Source organism: Oncorhynchus tshawytscha, linkage group LG32 (genome assembly GCF_018296145.1).
Source record: "Oncorhynchus tshawytscha isolate Ot180627B linkage group LG32, Otsh_v2.0, whole genome shotgun sequence".
In the NCBI taxonomy this organism is placed as follows: Eukaryota; Metazoa; Chordata; class Actinopteri; order Salmoniformes; family Salmonidae; genus Oncorhynchus; species Oncorhynchus tshawytscha.
In genome coordinates this window covers 11,030,792-11,057,742 of record NC_056460.1, presented here as the reverse complement: position 1 = coordinate 11,057,742, position 26,951 = coordinate 11,030,792, and the positions used below count along the sequence as shown (strand labels likewise).

The 26,951-nt window shown below is 43.4% G+C and overlaps 1 protein-coding gene across 5 annotated transcripts; it reads left to right on the top strand.

The window, feature by feature from the left end:
* Positions 1-696: 696 nt before the first annotated feature.
* On the top strand, positions 697-26,701 carry LOC112245733 (EVI5-like protein). 5 transcript variants are annotated; one of them, XM_042310811.1, is made up of 19 exons: positions 697-1,125; positions 3,368-3,557; positions 4,485-4,709; positions 5,148-5,222; positions 5,424-5,549; positions 6,342-6,485; positions 6,709-6,798; positions 9,889-9,986; positions 10,219-10,279; positions 10,530-10,583; positions 11,159-11,191; positions 11,685-11,825; positions 15,866-15,982; positions 16,089-16,229; positions 16,587-16,754; positions 19,924-20,070; positions 20,482-20,577; positions 20,977-21,162; positions 22,771-26,701. In XM_042310811.1, exons 1-19 carry the CDS (start codon positions 890-892, stop codon positions 23,083-23,085), a joined length of 2,643 nt encoding a protein of 880 aa, XP_042166745.1. In that variant the 5' UTR covers positions 697-889; the 3' UTR covers positions 23,086-26,701. The 5 variants fall into 5 exon arrangements, with proteins under 5 accessions (XP_042166745.1, XP_042166748.1, XP_042166747.1 ...); XM_042310813.1 differs by having other exon boundaries at positions 698-1,125; positions 21,067-21,162; XM_042310814.1 differs by having other exon boundaries at positions 20,977-22,863.
* The last annotated feature ends 250 nt before the right edge of the window (positions 26,702-26,951 follow it).

Here is a 26,951-nt window from a genome sequence, read left to right as displayed (position 1 = left end):
TCAGGCTGTTGATTGTTTCCTGTGGAACATAATGTCGTACACGTTGATCCAGAGCACCCCAAACATGCTTAATGGGGGACATGTCTGGTGAGTATGCAGGCGGATGCGGATGAATGGCACAACAATGGGCCTCAGGATCTCATCACGGTATCTCTGTGCATTCATTTTGGTAGAAAAATTAACATTAGATTCTCTGGCAACAGCTCTGGTGGACATTCCTGCAGTCAGCATGCCAATTGCACGCTCCCTCAATTTGAGACATCTGTGGCATTGTGTCGTGTGACACAAATGCTCATTTTAGAGTGGCCTTTTATTGTCCCCAGCACAAGGTGCACCTGTGTAATGGTCATGCTGTTTAATCAGCTTCTTGATATGCCACACCTGTCAGGTGGATGGTTTATCTTGTCAAAGGAGAAATGCTCATGAACAGGGATGTAACCACATTTGTGCCCAAAATTTGAGAGAAATAAGCTTTTTGTGCATATGGAACATTTCTGGGATCTTTTATTTCAGCTCTTGAAACATGGGACCAACACTTTACATGTTGCATTCATATTTTTGTTCAGTGTATGTCCTCATGCATGTCCTCATGCATATGTCCTCATGCATATGTCCTCATGCATATGTCCTCATGCATATGTCCTCATGCATATGTCCTCATGCATATGTCCTCATGCATATGTCCTCATGCATATGTCCTCATGCATATGTCCTCATGCATATGTCCTCATGCATATGTCCTCGTAATTCACAACAGATTTGAGGAACCCTGATCCAATTGGCTCCGGCACCACCCTACCAGGTGACCTTACAGCGGGGGAGACGGGTAAGGAGACCCAGCCACAGCCTCCCCTGTCCAACAGTGCATTGCACCGTGCCCACCTCCACCATGTCCACCCCCAGCGGCAGCCCCGAGAGAGACTGCTCCACAGGGGGACCCAACCATCTGGAGTGTCCCCCTTCCTCTCCCCCTGGCATGGACCATTCCATGGGCAGCCCCCTCCTCAGCCCGGACTCATCTTGCCAAGATGCCATGCTCTCGGCCCCCGCCGCCTCCCCCGCCGACTCTGAGAGCCTGAGCCCTGACGAGCTAGAGCTGCTGGCCAAGCTTGAGGAGCAGAACAGGTGAGAAAGAGATAGGAACCGGGGTTCACATGTGTTGCAATATAGCTACAGGTAACTGCCAAAATAAAAGAAACACCAACATAAAGTGTCTTAGTAGGACGCTGGGCACCACAAGTCAGAACAGCTTCAATGCATCTTCACATAGATTCCACAAGTGTCTGGAACTCTATTGGAGGGATGCGACACCATTCTTCTGCATGACATTCCATACTTTTTTGTTGTTGGTGGTGGTGGTGGAAAAGGCTGTCTCAGGCACTGCTCCAGAATCTCCCATAAGTGTTCAATTGGGTTGAGATCTGGTGACTGAGACACACACGCTTTAAACCCCCTATACTCCTTTGATCCCCCTCTTTCAAAGTCACTGATGTCTCTTCTTGCCATGGTAGCCAAACTAATGGGCAACTGGGCATTTTATACATAGACGCTAAGCATGATGGGTTTTTAATTGCTTAATTAACTCAGGAACCACCCTGTGTAGAAGCACCTGCTTTCAATATACTTTGTATGCCTCGTTCACTCAAGTGTAATTTATTTTGGCAGTTACCTGTATGTTTCCATTAACTTGTCCAGTGGTTTTGTGTAGATATTTAGAAAGAAAATAGATGCGACAATTGCCTGCCACTTTGCGTTTTCATTGAACTGTCTCGTGTCAATTTAAAAACAGCTGGACGTAATGACATCCCATGAAAAATAACAAAACTTTTTAGCAAAAACGTGTCAAATAAAAATGAAGTGGTTGACACAATTGCACATTTAATAAACTGGCGGCAGCCTGTATGCCCTCTCACCTATCTGTTTCATGTCTGAGGTAGCTCCCAAAGCCAGCATGCATAGAATCCAAGAATTGACTAATATTCAAAGAATTCTAAGAATTCTCATGTGCCACCTTATCGCCATGGTGAAACTTGCACTCCTTTAGATCTGAAATAATTGGATCTTGAACTTGCATCCAGCCAACCAGAAAAGAAAAGCTAAGCAATTCAGGCATTATTGAAAGTCACTACAAAGGGAAAAATATATATATATTTGACCAATAGTTTGATTTAGAATTAAATGTGGATTCGATGTGCCGCTCGTAAGCTTATCTTAAAAATGATTTGGCAATAATCTATTACATAAACACAGTCTCCATCATCATTTCTTGCAATAAGGAAAGTTCAACAAAAGAAAAATCCACCCTTATTGAACGGATAAAAATGTTGTCAATCTGTAGCACGTTTCTCATATATCTGCCGTTTCCATTACACATGTCTTTTTGCAACATTGCTTTTGTAACCTTGCTCAATGGAAACCTACTGTTAGGTTGTGACTGGTCTCGCATGGCTGCGTTCAAGATCCCTGCGCTGTTGTGAGAATGGCATTTGCTGATATTTTGCCAGGTAAATGATGAGCCACTCATAAACAGACGGGTACAGTCCAGTGATCCAACTGTGTTACAGCACATGGCTATGAGGTTTCCAGGTCAGTATGGGGTAGCAGAGGTTAGCCTCTCCCCGCTGTGGGTAGCTCCAAAGCAGATGCACTGAGCAGATGTGTCATTGGGCTGGAGGAGCTTCTGGCCAAGGTCTAGCGGGCCGGCTAGGCTAGCTGAGGGACGCTTTGATGCCAGAGCTGGAACATGCACTGTTGCACCTTCCTCTTCTGCCTCTGTGAGCTGGACCTTTGCTGTTACTGGCACGGTATTATAACCAATGTGCAGGCACACACTCAGCCTGCGTCCCAAATGGCATCCTATTCCCTATGTAGTGCACTACTTTTGATCAGGGTCCAGGCGAGCTCGGGTCAAAAGCAGTGCACTATATGGAGGAAAAGCTGCCATTTTGGACACACCCTCATTGTCTCTACTATCAGAGTAGCTGCTTTGGCACTGATAAGTATCTCAACAATAGGCCCAGTGCCCAGTCACTATCAGAGAGGTGCTCAAGGCTCAGTAACTTGACCTAGTGGTACTAAAGTTACTGCTGGTTCTTTGTGCTCTCCAGTGTTTTACATGACATTCTCCCACATGTGATTTTCTACTACATGGAGTAACAATTAAAAATGTTTCAAGTAACAGTCTAATTTAATGCAAAAGAGCATATAACATTAAGCCTGAAAAGCTTAACATTATGGATTAACAATAAAAAGATCAAAGCAAGTAATGGAAGCAAGACTAGAGTAATGAAAGCATAAGTGGGTCTAGATTCACTCATATGACCCATGTCTGACCTTTGACCCCTAACCCCTTGACCCCCCATCTCAGACTTCTGGAGGCGGACTCCAAGTCGATGCGCTCGATGAGTGGCTCGCGGCGGAACAGCGGCTCGTCCCTTGTGTCAAGCTCCTCTGCCTCGTCCAACCTGTCCCACCTGGAGGAGGACACCTGGATCCTGTGGGGACGCATCGTCAACGAGTGGGACGAATGGAGACGCAAGAAGGACAAGCTGCTCAAGGTGAGGGGGGGTGGATGAGTGATTGAGAGATTGACAGAGCAAAGGGAATAGAGGGGAGAAGATGGGGAGGAGAGGGGGAAAAGTGGTGTTGGAGGGCCAGTAGGAGGCACCCTTCCCTCTGGTCTAAAAAAAAATATCCCAATGCCCCAGGGCAGTGATTGGGGACATTGCCCTGTGTAGGGTGCCTTCTTTCAGATGGAACGCTAAACAGGTGTCCTGACTCTCTGTGGTCACTAAAGATCCCATGGTACTTATCGTAAGAGTAGTGGTGTTAACCCCGTTGTCCTGGCTAAATTCCCAATCTGGCCCTCATAACATCACTGTCACCTAATCATCCCCAGTTTACAATTGGCTCATTCATCCCCCGCCTCTCCCCTGTAACTATTCCCCAGGTCGTTGCTGTAAATGAGAATGTGTTCTCAGCCAACTTACCTGGTAAAGTAAGGGTTAAATAGAAAAAGAGGAGATATGACATGGGAGTGGTGGGCAGAGGAGAGATGGATGGATGGGTAACGGAGAGGGTACATCGGGGTTAGGGGGGATAAGATGGAGAGCGGGGACAGAGGAGAGAGGACGAATAAGGGGGAGAGAGGACTGTAGGGAAGGTGAAAGTGAGAAGAGATGGATGAGATGGAAAGGACAGTCAGAGTGCGGGGAAGAGCATAAAAGATGGAGGGAGAACATTGAGGGAGAGAGCAGACAGAGCTAGGGAAAAGGATGGAAAAGGGGAGAGGGGAACAGCAGGAGAGATTAGAGAGGAGAAAATGGGAGCGAGGACAAGTGAGGACAGAGCACAGATGGAGGGATAAGATAAGTGAAGATTAGAGACGTATGAGATGACATAGATATTCAGTATAGGCTGGGAGGTGGAGTTCTACAGTAAACTGAGAATTTGATTCGTAACTAAATCTTTCTTTTCACCTCCAGGAGCTGATCCGCAAGGGCATCCCACACCACTTCCGGGCCATCGTGTGGCAGCTGCTTGGTAACGCCACAGACATGCCAGTGAAGAACCAGTATTCTGAGCTGCTCAAGATGTCCTCGCCCTGCGAAAAGCTCATCCGCCGGGACATCGCCCGCACCTACCCCGAGCATGAGTTCTTCAAGGGCCAGGACAGCCTGGGTCAGGAGGTGCTCTTCAACGTCATGAAGGTGAGAACATTTTCACCTTGAGCATGATTTTGTATTTATTTTTATTTTTTTGTGAACGTTGTCTCTTAGGTTTACTTGGACAAACAGAATAGATTTGGTATGATTAGTCCTTTTTGGTACTATCACTATACTAGTGAGATGTGCAGTTGGATGAACAGTTAGAAGCAGTTACATCTGTATTGCTTGCTGTTTGGGGTTTTTGGCTGGGTTTCTGTATAAGCACTTTGACATCTGCTGATGTAAAAACGGCTTTATAAATACATTTGATTGAGTTAAATGTGTATGTGAACTGTAGGGGCCGGTTTCCCAGACACTGATGAAGCCTAGTCCTGGACTAAAAAGCATTGCAAATGGAGAATCTCTAAACTTAATCTGTGTCCGGGAAGTCTCCCCAATGAGTATAGGTTTGTTCATATTGATTGATGTCTGTGTGTGCAGGCGTATTCTCTGGTGGACCGGGAGGTGGGCTACTGCCAGGGTAGTGCCTTCATCGTGGGCCTGCTGCTCATGCAGGTAACGACTCTTTAGCAGTCCTCTAGTCTCGACATTCCCCCCTCTTGCTATTGCGCTACGTTGTGCTAAATACGGAATTGTCCTGATTCTACCCGTTTTTCGTTGCTTATACAGTATGAATAAATTACCTCTGAGCTCCTGATTAGTGTGAATGCACACACAGTCACACAGCCTGACCCGGTCTCTCCTGTGGCCCTCTAGATGCCAGAGGAGGAGGCGTTCTGCGTGTTTGTGCGTCTGATGCAGGAGTACCGTCTGAGGGAGCTTTTCAAACCAACCATGGCTGAACTAGGCCTCTGTATCTACCAGTTTGAATACCTGCTGCAGGTAAATAAACTTTAGGACTTTATTCATCTCCATATGTCACGCTGGCCAATGTAGAAGGTTGAATATGTCCCAAATGGCAAATTATACCCTATAAAGTGCACTACTTTTGACAAGGGCCAATAGGTCAAAGTAGTGCCCTATGTAGGGAATGTAGTGCCATTTAGGATGCATATATTGTCAAATAAACTAAAACCTTAAGGGCCTTGCAGGTGTCTGGGATTGAAATGGGAAAAAAATACCTAAAAAATGTCTGGTTTTACTTAAGTATGTATATGGTGTACTGTAGTTGGAGAATAAGCACAGATATTGCAATTATAGAGTTGTCCACTATGGGGCAGCAAATAGATTCATACAGCACAGATTTGTTCTAGGTTAGTCCTTACATTTTTTATAGTACGACTTTTAAACCATTACAGTGTTGCAGCTCAACTAAAACCCCTATTATTATAAACTGGGTGGTTTGAGACCTGAATGCTGATTGGCTGACAGCCATGTTATATCAGACCGTATACCACGGCTATGACAAAACATTTATTTTTACTGCTCTAATTACATTGGTTACCCGTTTATAATAGCAATAAGGCACCTTGGGGGTTTGTGATATATGGCCAATATACCACGGCTAAGGACTGTGTCCAGGCACTCGTGCATAAGAACAGCCCTTGGCCGTGGTATATTGGCCATATACCACACCCCCTCGTGCCTTATTGCTTAATTAACTCCTCTCGTCTCTTCCCCTCTCATCTACCCTCTTTCTCTTCCTCTTTTCCCTCTCTCACCTTATCCCAACAGGAGCAGCTCCCGGAGCTGAACGTCCACTTCCGTTCTCAGAGTTTCCACACCTCCATGTACGCCTCCTCCTGGTTCCTCACTCTCTTCCTCACCTTCCTCCCCATGCCCGTCGCCACACGCATCTTCGATATCTTCATGTACGAGGTAAGAGACTCACCGCTGGTGTCTTATACGGGTGTGAGAATGTGTTTGGGTGAACATACTTTGAGAGAAAAAATCAACATAGTGGATCCAATAGACATGGTTTGATTTAAATGTAACCTTTATTTACGGGTTGTTCTCATGAAGATAAAATATCTTCCATAAGAGAGTCTTGTGATCGAGCACTATGGTTGTGTTGAATTGAACTTTGATTCCCTGTCTTCAGGGTCTGGAGATTATATTTCGTGTGGGCATGGCCATTCTGCAGTACAACCAGACTGACCTCATCCAGTTGGACATGGAGGGCATGTCTCAGGTAACAACCACTAGGCCCCCTCAAAATTAGTGGACGATATATGGAATAGGGTGCCATTTGGGATTTATCCAATATTTTTATTTTACCTTTATTTAACTAGGCAAGTCAGGGCCAGAACATATTTTTTTTACCTTGTCATCTTGGGGATTCAATCTTGCAACCTTTCGGTTACTAGTCCAACACTCTAACCACTAGCCTACCTGCCGTCCAAATAAAAGGCACTACAGCAGGGTTCCCCAATAAGCTGTTTCACCATTAAGTAATTCAGCTTTAAGGGACCAAATTTCTCTTGTGGGTGATTTTATTTGGCCCCCCATGTTTTTTGAGATTTTATTTAAACAAAAAAAAATCTTTCTTGGACATAAAAGACTGTAAAATTACCAGAAAATGAGCTGAAAGTGATTTTAATTTAGGACATTTGTTCCCAAGTATTCCCACGGATACATGGAGACATATGTGATCGTATCACAATGTAATCAAGGTTTGAAATTCAAATTGTTTTGTGAAATACTATCTGTTCTTACGGGCCAATTTGCAGTGTACAAATGATTTATAACTATGTTCCAGCCCCCCACCCATCGGCTCAAGGAAAAATCAGCCCACAGCTAAATGTAATTGGGGACCCCTGCACTATAGTATAAATCATGAATTATCACTGTAGATAGACACAAGACTTGCTGGAGGCAAGAAAAACAAAAGAGTGAAATTAACCATTGTTTAAACATATGGGCATTTGTGAAGTGTCTTTACTTCAATTATCATGTGATACCTACAGGACATATTATTCCCTTTCAGGGTGTATTAACAGACATATTATTCCCTTTCAGGGTGTATTAACAGACATATTATTCCCTTTCAGAGTGTATTAACATACATATTATTCCCTTTCAGAGTGTATTAACAGACATATTATTCCCTTTCAGAGTGTATTAACATACATATTATTCCCTTTCATAGTGTATTAACAGGACATATTATTCCCTTTCATAGTGTATTAACATACATATTATTCCCTTTCATAGTGTATTAACAGGACATATTATTCCCTTTCATAGTGTATTAACATACATATTATTCCCTTTCAGAGTGTATTAACAGGACATATTATTCCCTTTCAGAGTGTATTAACAGACATTTTATTCCCTTTCAGAGTGTATTAACATACATATTATTCCCTTTCAGAGTGTATTAACAGACATATTATTCCCTTTCATAGTGTATTAACAGGACATATTATTCCCTTTCATAGTGTATTAACAGGACATATTATTCCCTTTCATAGTGTATTAACAGACATATTATTTTTCATAGTTTATTAACAGACATATTATTCCCTTTCATAGTGTATTAACAGGACATATTATTCCCTTTCATAGTGTATTAACAAACATATTATTTTTCATAGTGTATTAACAGGACATATTATTTTTCATAGTGTATTAACAGACACATTATTTTTCATAGTGTATTAACAGGAGACATATTCTCGTTCAGAGTGTATTAACAGGAGACATATTCTCGCTCAGAGTGTATTAAGAGGAGACATATTCTCGCTCAGAGTGTATTAAGAGGAGACATATTCTCGTTCAGAGTGTATTAACAGGACGACATAATGTCGTTCAGAGTGTATTAACAGGAGACATATTCTCGTTCAGAGTGTATTAACAGGACGACATATTCTCGTTCAGAGTGTATTAACAGGAGACATATTCTCGCTCAGAGTGTATTAAGAGGAGACATATTCTCGCTCAGAGTGTATTAAGAGGACGACATAATGTCGTTCAGAGTGTATTAAGAGGAGACATATTCTCGTTCAGAGTGTATTAACAGGACGACATAATGTCGTTCAGAGTGTATTAAGAGGAGACATATTCTCGCTCAGAGTGTATTAAGAGGACGACATATTCTCGCTCAGAGTGTATTAAGAGGACGACATAATGTCGTTCAGAGTGTATTAAGAGGAGACATATTCTCGCTCAGAGTGTATTAAGAGGACGACATAATGTCGTTCAGAGTGTATTAAGAGGAGACATATTCTCGCTCAGAGTGTATTAAGAGGAGACATATTCTCGCTCAGAGTGTATTAAGAGGACGACATAATGTCGTTCAGAGTGTATTAAGAGGAGACATATTCTCGCTCAGAGTGTATTAAGAGGAGACATATTCTCGCTCAGAGTGTATTAAGAGGACGACATAATGTCGTTCAGAGTGTATTAAGAGGAGACATATTCTCGTTCAGAGTGTATTAACAGGACGACATAATGTCGTTCAGAGTGTATTAAGAGGAGACATATTCTCGCTCAGAGTGTATTAAGAGGACGACATAATGTCGTTCAGAGTGTATTAACAGGAGACACATTCTCGTTCAGAGTGTATTAACAGGAGACATATTCTCGCTCAGAGTGTATTAAGAGGAGACATATTCTCGCTCAGAGTGTATTAAGAGGAGACATATTCTCGTTCAGAGTGTATTAACAGGAGACATATTCTCGCTCAGAGTGTATTAACAGGAGACACATTCTCGTTCAGAGTGTATTAAGAGGACGACATAATGTCGTTCAGAGTGTATTAACAGGAGACATATTCTCGTTCAGAGTGTATTAACAGGAGACATATTCTCGTTCAGAGTGTATTAACAGGAGACACATTCTCGTTCAGAGTGTATTAACAGGAGACATATTCTCGTTCAGAGTGTATTAACAGGAGACATATTCTCGTTCAGAGTGTATTAACAGGACGACATAATGTCGTTCAGAGTGTATTAACAGGACGACATAATGTCGTTCAGAGTGTATTAACAGGAAACATATTCTCGTTCAGAGTGTATTAAGAGGAAACATATTCTCGTTCAGAGTGTATTAAGAGGAGACATATTCTCGTTCAGAGTGTATTAAGAGGAGACATATTCTCGTTCAGAGTGTATTAAGAGGAGACACATTCTCGTTCAGAGTGTATTAAGAGGAGACATATTCTCGTTCAGAGTGTATTAAGAGGAGACATATTCTCGTTCAGAGTGTATTAAGAGGAGACATATTCTCGTTCAGAGTGTATTCTATGAAGCTCTAACCATGTCTCTTCCTTCTCTCGCAGCACTTCCAGAAGTTGATCCCTCACCAGTTTGACAGCTGCCCAGACAAGCTGATCCTGAGGGCCTACCAGGTCAAATACAACCCCAAGAGGATGAAGAAGTAGGCTCTGCTTCTAATCACTGTTCATTCGAATAACAATACTGGCTTTAGGTTGTAGACTACAGTTCATATGGCCCAATGGGCCCTGATTTGTGGTGGTGTTACTATACAAAGCATGCTTTCAGTTTAAGATGATTAGTTTCAGTTTGATTTGCACACAGTCAAATGCATAAATGGAAAATGGAAACGCATTGTATGAATCTAACTCTGCTAAAATGCTTTTATTTGCCAGGTTGGAGAAAGAGTACACCACAATCAAGAACAAAGAGATGGAGGAGCAGATAGAGATCAAGGTGTGTGTGTGTGTGTGTGTGTGTGTGTGTGTGTGTGTGTGTGTGTGTGTGTGTGTGTGTGTGTGTGTGTGTGTGTGTGTGTGTGTGTGTGTGTGTGTGTGTGTGTGTGTGTGTGTGTGTGTGTGTGTGCTCATGCGTCTTAACTTCTTTGAGCTAATCTATTAATAGACCAACAGATTTATAAGCCTTGTATAATGACTAATACATGTTCCTAACGGTCTCTCTACCTGTTTTAAATACACATCCACAGAGGTTACGCACAGAGAACAGGCTTCTGAAGCAGAGGATTGAGACATTGGAGAAGGTAAGAGATGGAAACTTGACTTCGAGTCAGACACTCACTTTCGTGCTTATGCGAATAAGGTTTATGATGGACAATAAAACACAGCCAGGAACATGAAGCTAAAATATGCCAACCAAGACTTATATCCTGTCACATTTACAGAATAAGTGAGGTGACTTAAGTTGTGAATGCACCTAAAGACAGAGATCATGTCTGTTGATTTTGTGTGCGTGAATGGATGATTGAAATGGATAGGCCTTATTCTACACCGGAGCCACTGAGTCTCTCCTCCTTTTCCAAGCACTCTGGCTTTTCTTCCCCTCTTGCTTCTCTCCTGTTGTTCTCTGAGTAATGCTTGTTGTCTTTCTGTCCTCTTTTTATTCCTTCTCTCACACAAACCCACTGCCTCTCTTTCACTCTGTACTGTGATTTATTTATTTCTGTCTCACCCTCTTATTTATTTTCTGTTGTCACGTTTCCGTTACACGCTCGCCCTGTTCTTATCCTTCCCTCCTCTTTGTCTTTATGTCTCCCTATTCTCTCCTTATCCTCCTTTTATTGTCTTATCTTCTTCCTCTCCTTCACTGGTGTTGTAGGAAAGTGCTGCTCTAGCAGACAGGCTGATACAGGTACGGTACTGGAAAGCCATCTCTCCTCCTCTCTTAACGCCTTCCTTCCTCCTGCACTTCCTCCCTCTGTCTGCAATGACAGTGACCGATCAGTGCCTGACTTCTGCATGAGAGAATGTTTTGTTTTGTCTGTCTGTCCGTCCGTCTGACCCTGCTCCCCCTGTGACCGCATGTGTGTCCATGGCAGGTGCTTTAACACTGCATGTGGCTCGACAAAACACAGGCACTGTTTTGTGCCCTTTGTCATTTATTAGGACAGAAATGTCTTTGCAGGGTAATTGCAACCTAATCGGAATGGATACAGAAGAGCCATTTATATTCTACTCTGTCAAACTCCTAATATCTAACCTCCAATAGTGAAAGTGTTAAAGCTAAGCACCAATTCCCTCTAAATTCCAACCAACGATGTCCATACCCCCACCCTCCCAGACACATTCCCTATAACTGACACGGCCCCCCTCTGGTCTCTGACCCTGTGTCTTCACTATTCCAGGGTCAGGTGACGCGGGCGCAGGAGGCGGAGGAGAACTACGTGATCAAGCGGGAGCTGGCGGTGGTGAGGCAGCAGTTCAGTGTGACCAGTCAGAACCTGGAGAAAGCCCAGGACACCATCGGAGAACTGCAGCGGGAGAAGGTAAGGAATGATCTGGAGTCAGTGTGGGTGAGATATTGGGATGGGGCAGGGACTGAACTAAAGTCAGGCTTTGATGAACAGTGCACCCGTCTTAGGCTTTCACTCAGAGATTATGAGCAAAATGATCAAATACAAGTCTATTGAAATGGATAACAAACCTCTAAAAGTTACAAATTGGCAAAACATGTTTTTGATGTGCCAGTGACTGTTATGGAAAAATACCAGCACTAGGCTTTATAGTCTGTGGTTGCCCTTGTGGATTTTTTTTCTTGTTCTTGTTTGGGGAACTGACTCATTTCGGACAGTCTTCTGCTCGTAAAATATTGACATCATTTTTAGCAAGTTGTACTTGTCATTTAATTACATTCTACATCAATGACATTGACAAATTCTTTGGTGAGAAAAAAAATAATAAAGGCTGGTGTTGGTGAGAACTGTGAAGTGTCAAAGTGAATTTCCCCAAGTCAGTTTGTGTTGAGTTGTGACCTCAATCTAGCCAGAGTGGCACAGTTAGTGGATGTTGGATGATAGACAGTATCGGTCTGCATCATAATCAGTGATGTAAAGTACTACTTAAGTAGTATTTTGGGGTATCTGTACTTTACTATTTATATTTTTGACAACTTTTACTTCACTATGTTAGTAATGAAAAATGCTGTACTTTTTACTCCATACCTTTTCCCTGACGCCCAAAAGTACTCTTTACATTTTGAATGCTTAGCAGGACAGAAAATAGTCAAATTCGCACACTTATCAAGAGAACATCCCTGGCCATCCCTACTGCCTCTGATCTGGCAGACTGACTAAACACAAATGCTTCATTTTTAAATGATGTCTGAGTGTTGGAGTGTGACCCTGGCTATCTGTAAATAAACATAAATAAAACAAGAAAATGGTGCTGTCTGGTTTGCTTGATATAAGGAATTAAATCATTCGTTTTTGCTACTTAAGTATATTTAAAACCAAATCCTTTTAGACTTTTACTAGTAGTATTTTACTGGGTGATATTTACTTTTACTCAAGTATTAGAATTTAGTACCTTTTCCACCACTGGTCATAATTAATGGTCAAAATATATATTATTCATGTATATACAATATAAAGAAAACACAGTGGGGCAAACAAGTATTTAGTCAGCCACCAATTGTGCAAGTTATCCCACTTAAAAAGATGAGAGAGGCCTCATCTTGCACAATTGGTGGCTGACTAAATACTTGTTTGCCCCACTGTATGTCTTAGAGTCAACTGTTGCAGTGTATACATGTTATTCTGCCCCTTTGCTCTTCATACCATGTAACATAATAACAACATGTGTTTTCCAAACAGTTCAGCATAATGCGCGTATGGATGTTTGTGATTCGTACGTTTAGGACCAAGTTGATTGTCGTCTTATCGTAGTGTTTGGTGTGAAATGACTATGAATAGATAATAAACAGCGAGTAGCAGCAGTGTAAAAAAGAAAGGGGGTGGGGGGGGCCAATGCAAATAGTCTGGGTGGCCATTTGATTAATTGTTCAGCAGTCATATGTCTTGGGGGTAGAAGCTGATAAGGAGACTTTTGGACCTAGACTTGGCATTCCGGTACCGCTTGCCGAGCTGTAGCAGAGGGAACAGTCTAGGACTTGCGTGACTGGAGTCTTTGCCAATTTTTTGGGCCTTCTTATCCTGTAGTTCACAATCATTTCCTTTGTCTTGCTCACGTTGAGGGAGAGGTTGTTGTCCTGGCACCACACTACCAGGTCTCTGACCTCCTCCCTGTAGGCTGTCTCATCGTTGTCGGTGATCAGGCCTACCACCGTTGTGTCGTCAACAAACTTAATGATGGCGTTGAAGTCGTGCTTGGCCACACAGTCATGGGTGAAAAGGGAGTGTACAGGAGGGGACTAAGCACATACCCCTGAGGGGCCCCCGTGTTGAAGATCAGCGTTGCAGACGTGTTGTTACCTACCCTTACCACCTGGGGACGGCCCTTCAGGAAGTCCAAGATCTAGTTACAGAGGGAGGTGTTTAGTCCCAGGTTCCTTAGCTTAGTGATGAGCTTTGTGGGCACTATGACATTGAACGCTGAGCTGTAGTCAATGAACAGCATTCTCACATAGGTGTTCCTTTTGTCCAGGTGGGAAAGGGCAGTGTGGAGTGCAATTGAGATTGTGTCGTCTGTGGATCTGAGGCGGTATGGGAATTGGAGTGGGAAAAGGGGTTTGCGAGATGATGGCGTTGATGTGAGCCATGACCAGCCTTTCAAAGCAGTTCATGGCTAACGAGGTGAGTGCTACGGGGGCGGTAGTCATTGTATAGAGTTTGATGTTTGACCTGTTCTAAATCCATAGTGTTATAACATTGTGTTCACCCAGGGCTGGTGTGGTATAAGCCAGTTGTATGAGCATTCTAATGTATAGATGTAGACAGACCGCCATGGTGAGCTGGACAATTAGTGTGATATTGAATGGGTAGACAGACAGACAATGCCTGTAGCCCAGCTGGTCCAGTACAATAGGGCTTCAGTTATTCTATTGTGGCTGTGTGTTAGCAGCTGTGTGTCGCCTGTCCTTGTGTGTTAGTGTGTGTTGTATGCTACAGAAGCTCCTCTGTGACTTTGCCTCACGGTGCGCTGCATCATGTGTGTAGAATGTTGTTTTAATTTTTTTATATATATACATTTTTGAAATCTTTCTCACACACACACACACTATTTTAGTCTATTCAAACATGTGTGAGTCAGTCGGCGCTTGAACCCGTTTTGAATGCAAGTCCCCAACTACGGCAAAAAATAAAAGACGATGTGTTTCTGTTACTGAATGTGTCAGGAACCACAACTCTTTCTACAGACGTTAGTTTCTCAGTTTCAATTCAAAGGGTTTCATTGGGGAAACATGGTCACATTTCCAAAGCAAATGAAATGGATAATAAACAAAAGTGAAATAAACAGAAATAAACATTACACTCACAAACGTTTCAAAGGAATAGAGACATTTCCAATGTCATATTATGGCTATGTACAGTGTTGTAACGATGTGCTGTTTCTCTTCATACTCAGACACAGCAGTCACACTAATGTGAGAGCACGTCTCAACATTGTTTCCTTGACTGTCTCCCTCCTCCTCCGTTAGTAAGTTTAGATCTACTAGAATTGGGGCCATGGAGAGAATCAGTGGTATAGGTGTGTGTGGTGTTGCTATGGATTTGGAGTTCCAGGTGTGGTCAGAGTATGTGTTGTGCCTCCGATGACTAGCCTGGGTATATTACCAAGCCAGAATTCACACACCCCCACCTCTCACTTCTCTCTCACATAGAAACCGAGTGGCTACTTTAATTCACAAAGAAAGAAAGCCCTTTATGCCATGCATACACATACAAAGATATTAGTTTGTCCCAACGTTCTCTCTCTATCTCACCAGCTCTCTCTTTCAGTCTCTTCTCTCTGAACTGCATCTAGTGAGAAACGGACATGTTTTTTTGGGGGTTGGTTTCCCCCTTTTGCCAACCCACATCCCTTCTGTCCATCTCACCACAACTACCACAGCTACACAGAGCTGTACTCCACATCTCCTTTTAGTCCATCACTCATTTATCTGCTTGGGTGTCCACCAATGAGGTGAATCTACCTGGTGGATACACTGATAGACATTGTAAGTGGTTTCCCATGTCCATATCAATAGAAAACAGCCATTTAGACAGACATTCTTCTGCCCCGTCAACCAATCAAATGTATTTTCAAAAGGCCTTTTTGAGTTAGCAGTGGCAAACTGCTATGCAGAAACACAGCCTAGATTCCCAGACCGCAAGCAATGCAGATGTAGAAGCACGGTGGCTAGGAAAAACTCCCTAGAAAGGCAGGAACCTAGGAAGAAACCTAGAGAGGAACCAGGCTCTGAGGGTTGGCCAGCCCTCTTCTGACTGTGCTGAGTGGAGGATCTTTTTCTTCTGATGCCTTAGTACACAGAGCAGTTTGATTGATTGGTTGATATGTGTAGTGTCAGTTTGGGATTGGTCCCAGTGTGTTGTCTCAGTTTATAATTGGTCCATGTGTTGTTTCTCAGTACACAGAGCAGTTTGTGACCGGTCTGCAGACGCAGCTGGAGCAGTCCCGGCTGCAGGAGGCAGAGATACTGGGAGCCCTCAAAGAGATGCAGGACAAAGTACTGGACCTAGAGAAGGTAAGAGAACCGAGCTCAACCACACCTGTGTACGTGTGTGTGTGTGTGTGGTTATATCTGTATGTTTCATATCTTTATCATGCGTGTGTGTGTGTTTTTGTTACAGAGGAGCAGCTCTCTGCCTGATGAGAACAACGTGGCCCAGCTGCAGGATGAGCTGAAGCTGGTGAAGCTCCGAGAGCTGGAGACACTGCACTCCTTCAGAGAGATGCAAGACACGGTGACCGAGCTCAACCAGCGCTGGCAGGTAAGTAAATACACCACAGAGCAGAGAGCTGTACAGTAGGGAACTGAAGGCTTCAGAAGGGGAGAGCATAGTAGAGGTGACTAGAAGGACTGTGCTTTATGTAGCAGTGTTGCTTCCGTCCCTCTCCTCGCCCCAACCTGGGTTAGAACCAGGCACTCTCTGCGCACATTAACAACAGTCATCCTCAAATTATCGTTACCCGTCGCTCCACGAAAGCCACGGCCCTTGCAGAGCAAGGGGAACAACTACTTCAAGGTCTCAGAGCGAGTGACTTTAGGGAGAGATAGATAGAGAACCGATGCACATTGGTTGTGGCTCTCTAACCTGTTCTTCATCTCCGTTCCTCTCTCTCTCCAGCTCCACATGTCAAAAGGCGGTGGGGGTGGAGGTCACTGGAAGGAATCCCCCAAGAAGAACGCCCTGAACGAGCTGCAGGAGAAGCTGATGGGGGTGCGTCTGAGAGAGGCCCAGGCCCAGGCTGAACTTAGGGAGGTCAAACTCCAAGCCATACAGCTGGAGAGCAAGGTCAGTGGAGGAACTTTAGCCTGATGCCAAATCTGTTTGTGCTCTGTCTAAATAAAAGCGATCCATTGTGTGTTATTTCCTTAGTCTGATCTCAGGTCTGTCTCACGTAACAATGACCATAGGAGTTGGCAAGATGGCACAAACAGTGCTGGGACCAGCCTAGGGAAATAAATCGTATTGGCTCACATTTCTAATGGAGACTTTCATTAGGCCTAAATGACTAAGGGGTAACTACTACTACAAATACTATGTGGAAATGGTAGATAAATCCCAAATAGTACCTGCAAAACACCAGTCTCAACCTCAACATCCTGACTCCGGGATGCTGGCCTTCTAGGCAGAGTTCCTCTGTCCAGTGTTTGTGTTCTTTTGCCCATCTTAATCATCTCTTTTTATTGGCCAGTCTGAGATATGGCTTTTTATTTGAAACTCTGCCTCGAAGGCCAGCAGCCCGGAGTCGCCTCTTCACTGTTGACGTTGAGACTGGTGTTTTGCGGGTACTATTTAATTAAGCTGCTAATTGAGGACTTGTGAGGCGTCTGTTTCTCAAACTAGACACTGTAATGCACTTGTCCTCTTGCTCAGTTGTGCACCGGGGCCTCCCACTCCTCTTCCTATTCTGGTTAGAGCCAGTTTGGGCTGTCCTGTGAAGGGAGAATTACTCAGCGTTGTACGAGATCTTCAGTTTCTTGGCTATTTCTCGCATGGGATAGCCTTAATTTCTCAGAACAAGAATAGACTGATGAGTTTCAGAAGAAAGCTCTTTGTTTCTGGTCATTTTGAGCCTGTAATCGAACCCACAGATGCTGATGCTCCAGATACTCAACTAGTCTAAAGAAGGCCAGTTTTATTGCTTCTTTAATCAGAACAACAGTTTTCCGCTGTGCTAACATAATTGCAAAAGTGTTTTCTAATGATCAAGTAGCCTTTTAAAATGATAAACTTGGATTAGCTAACACAACGTGCCATTGGAACGCAGGAGTGATGGTTGCTCATAATGGGCCTCTGTACGCCTTTGTAGATATTCCATAAAAAATCTGCCGTTTCCAGCTACAATAGTCATTTACAACATTAACAATGTCTGCACTGTGTTTCTGATCAATTTGATGTTATTTAAATGGACAGAAAATGTGCTTTTCCTTAAAAACAAGGACATTTCTAAGTGACCCCAAACTTTTGAATGATAGTGTACATATATTGCCTCATCTTTTTGATTTATGGAAAGTACCTCGCTAAAGTGTTTAACATTCAGTTCCACACTCATGTTTCTCACCCTGATGAGTGAGATGTTTTGACTTTTGTGGTGGATTATTCAAAGCTCTATACAACACCATAGGCCTACACACACACACACACACACATTTTCGTTACAGTTCATCACTTTGGGCCGCAGGTTGGCATTTATTGGGATGACTCATGTACTGGAGGCAGCGCTGCAGAATGGTCGTTAGCTGGCACAGCCAGTCAAAATAGCAGATTTTAAACCTAACCTTAAATTAAGACCTAAAAGCTAATATCATATACAGTACCAGTCAAAAGTTTGGACACACCTACTCATTCAAGGGTTTTTTTTTTTTTTTTTTTTACTATTTTCTACATTATAGAATAATAGTGAAGACATCACAACTATGAAATAACACATATGGAATCATGTAGTAACCAAAAACGTGTTAAACAAATCAAAATATATTTTATATTTGAGATTCTTCAAATAGCCACCCTTTACCTTGATGACAGCTTTGCACACGCTTGGAATTCTCTCAACCTGCTTCACCTGGAATGCTTTTCCAACAGTCTTGAAGGAGCACTTGTTGGCTGCTTTTCATTCACTCTGCGGTCCGACTCATCCCAAACCATCTCAATTGACTTGAGGTCGGGTGATTTGTTGAGGCCAGGTCATCTGATGCAGCACTCCATCATTCTCCTCCTTGGTCAAATAGCCCTTACACAGCCTGGTGTTGTGTTTTGGGTCATTGTCCTGTTGAAAAACAAATGATAGTCCCACTAAGCGCAAACCAGATGGGGTGGCATATCACTGCAGATGCTGTGGTAGCCATGCTGGTTAAGTGCGCCATGAATTCTAAATAAATCACAGACAGTGTCACCAGCAAAGCACCGTCACACCACCTCCTCCATGCTTCACGGTGGGAACCACACATGCAGAGATCATCCGTTCACCTACTCTGCCTCTCACAAAGACAGCGTTTGGAACCAAAAATCTCAAATCTATACTCATCAGACCGAAGGACAAATTTCCACCAGTTTAATGTCCATTGCTCGTGTTTTTTGGGCCAAGCAAGTCTCTTCTTATTGGATTCCTTTAGATGTGGTTTCTTTGTAGCAATACGACCACTAAGGCATGATTCACTCAGTCTCCTCTGAACAGTTGATGTAAAGATGTCTGTTACTTGAACTCTGTTGCAATTTCTGAGACTGGTAACTCTAACTTATCCTCTGCAGCAGAGGTCACTCTGGGTCTTCCTTTCCTGTGGCGGTCCTCATGAGTGCCAGGTTTATCATAGCGCTTGGTTTTTGTGACTGCACTTGAAGAAATGTTCAGATCTTGAAATGTTCCATATTGACTGACCTTCATGTCTTAAAGTAATGAAGGACTGTCCTTTTTCTTTGCTCATTTCATCTGTTCTTACCATAATATGGACTTGGTCTTTTATCAAATAGGGCTGTCTTCTGTATACCGCCCCTACCATGTCACAACACAACTGATTGGCTCAAATGCATTAAGAAGGAAAGACATTTCACAAATTCACTTTTAACAAGGCACACCTGTTAATTGAAATGCATTCCAGGTGACCTCATAGTCACCTGAAGCTGGTTGAGAGAATGTCAAGAGTTTGCAAAAGCTGTCTTCAAGGTAAAGTTTGGCTACTTTGAAAAATCTCAAATATAAAATATATTTTGATTTGTATAACACTTTTTATGGTTACTACATGATTCCATATGTGTCATTTCATAGTTTTGATGTCTTCACTATTATTCTACAATGTAGAAAATAGTAAAAATAAATAACCCTTGAATGAGTAGGTGTGCAAACTTTTGACTTGTGCTGCACATTACATTTAAATTCTTGTAATTTAGCAGACGCTAATCCAGAATTACTAATTACGCTTTCAGTCTTCTGACAGTGTCCCCACTCTCTCTTTACCTTCAGAACCAGATTCACAGCAAGCTGATTGGGCGCCATGAGGTGGAGAGCGCCGCCATGCAGGAGAGGCTGCAGCAGCTGGCGGGCCAGAACAAGGGGCTGCAGTCCCAGCTCACCGAGATGAAGAGGAAACGGGCCGAGCTCGACTGCAAGGTGGGGTAGAGGCGGAGGGAAAGGGGGAGAATGGAGGTAGCCAACGGTAGCGTTGATATGTGTGGAATAAGTGGGCTGCAAGTTAAGACGGGAGGGAGAGCGGGGATGAAGGCGCAGAAAGAAGGAGGGATGGAGAATGGAAGCGGGAGGAGAGGGGAAGTGGAGATGGTATGAGGAGGTTGGAAGAAGTTAGTGGAATAAGTGGACTGACTGCCAGGTGAGAGAAGAGAAGATGGTGGGAGAAAGATAGATAAAGGAGAGGGTGTGGGAAATGGAAGCAGCCCAGGGTGACATTGATAAGTGGGCTTTGTGTGTGAGGCTGCAATTTGGCTTTCACTCAGGCTTTGCGCCAGAGGTAATTTTTCTCTTTCTTTCTTTTCTCTTCTACCACCCTCTTCCCTCTCTCTGTAGAGTAAAGAGGAGGTGATGGCGGTGCGCTTGCGGGAGGCTGACAGCATGGCCGCCATGGCTGAGCTCAGACAGAAGATAGCTGAGCTGGAGATACAGGTGGGGTGTTTGTACACAGATCTGAACTTGACTTCCATATTGAATGGATGTGATTGTCAAGTGTGTTTTAGATTTCTTCTGGGTGGTATGTGTGCATTGGGGAGATCGTCTTCCCTGCTTCTTTGGCGTTGACTGTTCGGTTGTGTCCGTACGCGGGCGAGTATGTGTGCATCTCATCCACCTATCCCTGTCCTACAAAAGGAGTAGGGTCTGATCCAGGGCCAGCTGAACCACTCTGACTCCTGTGTGTGTGTGTGTGTGTGTGTGTGTGTGTGTGTGTGTGTAGTGTGTGTGTGTGTGTGTGTGTGTGTGTGTGTGTGTGTGTGTGTGTGTGTGTGTGTGTGTGTGTGTGTGTGTGTGTGTGTGTGTGTGCGCGTGCGTCTCATCCTTGTCCTACAGAAGGAGGAGGGTCTGATCCAGGGCCAGCTGAACCACTCTGACTCCTGTGTGTGTGTGTGTGTGCGCGTGCGTCTCATCCCTGTCCTACAGAAGGAGGAGGGTCTGATCCAGGGCCAGCTGAACCACTCTGACTCCAGGCAGTACATCACCCAGCTTCAAGACCAGATCGGAGAGCTCAAGAACGAGGTCACACACATTTCATGTTTAACAGTCATTTTGCAGACACTCTTATCCAGAGCAACTTACGGAAGTGAGTTCATACATTTTCATACTTTTTTTGTTTGTTGGTACTGGTCCACCCCGTGGTAATGGAACCCACAACCCTGGTGTTGCAAGCGCAATGCTCCACCAACTGAGCCACATGGGACCCCCCCCCCACACACACACACACCAGTAAAAGCCCTCGTGTCTGGCATTAGTTTAGCCATTGAGACCCAGCTATGTAAATCGCATCCCCTCGTGCTTTTTGTATTTCTCTGAAAATGATAGATGTTGGCTGCTACGTGAAGCATGACATACTAGAATCACTACTCTGGCCTTCCTCTGTATGACATTTCCAACCACAGAACAGACGTACCCCCCCACCACTTCAAAACCCCAGCCCTCAGAAAGAGGGCGATGAATGCGTGTGAGAACTAGACAACACTGATTCTCACATGCTTACACACACACACACACACACACACACACGTAATATACACTTGCTCATTCAGAGAGCGGCTGTGCGTGAGAAGGGAGTGATGGGACTGACTTGCCCTTTTCTGTTCACTAGTTCTTAGAGTGCATACTATTGGTTATATTCGTCATATGGAGCCTTTATGTAAAGAGTACCGAAACATTCGTGACAAAGTCGAAATTAGCAAGGAGTCATTTTTCGGTCTCAAAACTCTCTGTTTTGCAAATTAATTCATGTTTTGGTGTTGGACCAGATCATAAGTAGAATTAGCATAAAGGTTTTTTACATTTTTTGTAACAGTTTAAGTTATGATTCTAAAGTGTTTGTCATACCAATCACTTTTGAATATTCTGATTTTGTCCCAGAACAACATGATACACTTCGAGAAGGGCTGAACTAGAATCAGATCTGTTTTTTTTCCCAGCCAGTATAGTGTACATGATTGAGCTCTGCTGTGTAAACCGAGACTGAAGAGGAAGAGGTGGGCGAGTGCCTAGTTATAGTGTTCCTATTGGTTAACCACTACCCTCCCCCTCCTACCAGCCTAACTCAGTACAAATCTCAGAGTTTTCTGTAAGTACTGAATCAGTGTTTCATCTACACATGCACACACTCACACACTCACGCAGACACAGACATGAACTTGCTGAAGCATTTGGGGACCGGCTGTGGCTTGTCACGCAAGGGACACCCACTACACGTCATTGATGCAGGCTTCATATGTGAAACACACACACACACACACAGGTGAAGTGGTTGGTGCTTCAGCAGGTTCTTTCATAGTAAAACAGACTTCAATCTGTACTGGCAGCTGAAAATCCCCAGGTACTCTGACTTTCTGTAAAGCTTATCGACAGACCTTATCAATGTACTAGGTACTAGATTTAGAACACGCCCACAAGGTTAAACCCAGTCTGATGTGCCTGTCACTGCAGGCTAGACCACCATACCAGGTTTCTATAGAAATGGGTCACTTTCCAACCAGTGGTACACACTCTTCTCGCCAACTGAAACAGCATCAAAATCCTTTATTTTTGCTATCAGTAATATCCTAGATGACTGTGATAATGATCCCCGGGTATGAATATCTTCTATAACCTTATTTCTTTCTCTTTTAGATCAGGCAGCTCCGCGGGCAGCGCTCCAAGTTCGCCCCTAGTTCCCGGGACGGGGGCGGTGGCTACCCGGATCTGTGTCTAGCTAGCCCCTCGTCGGCCGGAGGCGACTACCTGAGCTCGGATGAGGACCTTCTCCCCAGCCCCATCCCCCCCAATGCCATGTACCCTGCCCTGCCCCACCCCCACCCCTCGGCCAGGCTGGACAGCGAGGGCAGCACCGACAGCGAAGCAGAGGCCAACCCGGACCACCCCCACCACGGCCCCTCGCAGCAGCTCTACACTAGCATGGTGTGTGCTGAGGTCCTGGACAACTGAGCCATGGAGGTCCCTGGAACTACCTGGTCCTGACCTAGACTACTAAAGATACTGTACTCTGCATCTCTTTAGTATTAGAGATGCTGTACTCACCCCAACTTTATTGTACTACTGTTCTCACCCTAAACTCCTACTGTAACCTGTAACGGACATCCTCCCCTCCTCCTTCGCGTTGGTGCCATGGTCTCTCCTCTTTTTGTCATTCTCTTCTCTCCATCTCCCCCTTTTACTTTTCTCTTCAGTTATCCCTCTCTTTATCTCCCTCTCTCTCCCTATATCACTCCCTGAATCTCTTTCTCCTCTACATTCTCACCGGCAGACCCTATATTCCCTATGGGGGTAGAGTCAATTCCAGTCTGATTCCCCTCGCCTCTCCTGTCCTGTCCTTGCCATTAGTTTCCACGCTGCTCTCCGGACCTGAGTGAAGAAAAGATAACTTCAGTACGCTCGCTCACTGTGCAGCAAGCATATCCTATCCGCACAGAAAGCCGAGAAAATAAAAAGGATTGAAAATTGACCCCAAAAAATTGCTTTCAACTTTCAATACTCCAACCATACCACACAGCAGTGACTATGAGATGCATCGGACGTCACTTTGATTAAATGATTCCCCTCAAGTTTGGAAGGACTTCCATATGGATTTGGGATCGGTAAAAGATGAGATGGATGGATGACTTGTTGGGCTTGACCCTGCTCGTACTGTACTGTCCCATGAGCGAGATGTGGAACACGCCGTCTCCCTCCATCTCTCTCTTTCCTCCTCCTTTTCTCTCTCTCTCTCTCCATCTCTCTCTTTCTGCCATTCCATCATTCCAAGAAGTCCCATTAGCCACATGCACTGCCTGTTACAATGGAAACAACCCTCCACTGTAACCTCACAATGCACACATCAAAAAAATGAGAGCGAGAGGGAAGGAAGGAAGGATAGAGGTAGGAAAGGAGTATGGTATGGACTTGTACACATCAATATCATAGGGATGTTACTAGATGACATCACATGCATAGATCAATATTAACAATTTATCTTACTGAAATTGTATGTTGTGTGTGTCTCAATGCCTTGCAAATGAAACAAGGCAAGTGAATTACGATGATTCATGTCAACAACAACAAAAATCTCAACGTTGCCAAATCTTTTTTTTTTCTGCTATTATTTATGTTGTTATTTATTTTAATCTTTTTTTTTATATATCTCTACAAATATAAATATATAGATGGATACCAACGGCGGCCAAACTTTATACATGTTTTAGTTCCCTTGGTCCTTTGTGCCAACTTGAATCCTGAGGCTGAGGTGTCAACGGGCGGCGTCCGTGACGATGCATGTCAGAGAGACCGAACGAATGCGCTGCTATGATTTCCCTCCCTGTCTTATTTTAAGTTATGTTCTATCTGCTCAACATGCAGTTGAACTTTACAACCAATCCCTTAGGAATCAGGTGCGAGTGCGAAAACTACTGTGAAGAAATTGTTGAACGGTTATGGCTAGACTTCATAATGATGGCTACCTATGACTTAAGCATGACTTAAGTCGACTTAAGCATGACTTAAGCATGTGAGAATACCCACACATAAACAACTCCTTTTATAATCTATTTGAAATGTGTTAAGGAATTTTTAAACCCTAAAAGCAGATATCAACACACAAGTGCTTGTAAGAGGACAGCAATGGCTCAGTCAATCATTCATTTTGTCTAATGGTGAGGCTAGAGTTTGACTAGTTTGGGACGGATTGGCACGTGTCCTTTAAAAGGCTGTGTGAGTGACGTGAAGATGTTCATTTTGAGTTACGGGGGAGAAAAAATATGAGAATTTGTTGAAATTGCCGATCAGAGGCAAAAATATATATAATTTACGAGCTACAAGTGTACTGATCAGATCATCATAAATATCACTATCAAGTTGGACCAGGGTCATCACTCTCTCTGTTCTGTTGTTCTCGTGTCAGTCATGGTACTGTATGATGAATTATCAATACCTCTCCTTCCAGAACAGCCGACACTGACATCACTTCCTCTTTTTACTGCCTGTTACCAATAGGATTTAGGAATGGATGGAAACATTCAGTTGAACGTGTTGACTGAAAATGTCTGACTATCTGATGCGTGCTGTTACTACAGCTTCAGATGGCTATAATGCACAGGTGTTAACAGACTGGGAGCAGTATTTTTGCCTAGTATATACCTCACTGGCTAACTATGTGGCATATCATCCCAATAGTCTTGAATATATGACAAATGCTTGTGAGAATTAGCTTTAGCTCAGTCATTAGCAGAGGGGAGACGAATGCATCGGCTTGGTGCCATGTTTCCAAAGCATTCAAATGTTCTGTGTTTATATCAATGGGACAGAGTTGATCATGGGAATCGATGATGGCCGTCGAGAAAGAAGCTCCATGTGGTTTCCATAGAAACTCTATATAGATGGAAGGAAATGGAAGGAGCGTTGTCTTACTTCTGTGGCAGACACTTCACATTTCTACATTCTTACAACAGTGGAAGCGAAACGTATGGAATATTATTGAATGATACAATATGACAACCTGAGCGAAAGTATTAATATAAATATATCACAATAATAATTGAGTTGATTTGCTGAGGCAGACTGCAGGGGATGTGTGGTATTATATTCAATAGGGTGTTATATAGATCCTAAGATTCTAGATACAGATCCTAAGATTCTAGATACAGATCCTAAGATTCTAGATACAGATCCTAGGATTCTAGATATAGATCCTAAGACTCTAGATATAGATCCTAAGATTCTAGATATAGATCCTAAGATTCTAGATATAGATCCTAAGATTCTAGATATAGATCCTAAGATTCTAGATATAGATCCTAAATATAAATTCTAGATCTCCTCTTGACTTAAAGCAGTGAGTGCTGTCCTGGGAACATGGGAGTGGATGCTTGGAGTGGTTAGTGTAGCAAGCTAAGACTCTATGCCACCAAGCCTATGCATCCCAACTTTGTATCATGCTTTCTGTTTTCTTATGTTCAACTTATGCCATGCACTCAGATTTGGCTGTGTGCCTGGCTTTTGTCGCACAATGATGCTGGATGAAGGGGGAACCTGTCACCAACTGCCAAGGAAATAAGGGAGCTCTTCCAATGGGGTTCCACTGCCATGTAGCCCATCTTTCGCTCACTCAAGTATTACAAATAACCACCTTTTTAGAGGTTAAACCAGTGCAGCAGCTGAAATCACTGTTGTCTGGTGTAACATCCTGGACCAGTCAGTTACGGCGTTACTTTAGCAATGGGAAGGAGTTCGGATGCCATGTGTTGTCGACCTGCGGTAGAGTATAGTCTTGGTCAGTGGTGGAAAAGGTACTTGAGTCAAACCTGAGTAAAAGTAAAGATACCTTTTTTGTAATAGACAATTACTCAAAAGTGAGTCACCCAGTAAAATACTACTTGAGTAAAAGTATTTGGTTTTAAATATACTTAAGTATCAAAAGTAAAGTATAAATAATTTCAAATTCCCTACATTCAACAAACCAGACGGCATCATTTTTTTTGCTTTTTGTTTATTTACAGATAGCCAGGGGCACACTCCAACACTCAGACATAATTTACAAATGAAGCATTTGTGTTTAGTGAGTCTGCCAGATCAGTTGCAATCGGGATGACCAGGGATGTTCTCTTGATAAGTGTGTGAATTTGACCATTTTCCTGTCCTGCTAAGCATTCAAAATGTAACAAGTATTTGTGGGTGTCAGGGAAAATGTATGGAGTAAAAAGTACATAATTTTTATTTATTTTACTCCACTAAATTCCTAAAGTTGTCAAATATAAAAAGTAAAGTACAGATACCAAAAAAACGAGTAGTATTTTAAAGTATTTTTTACTTAAGTACTTTAC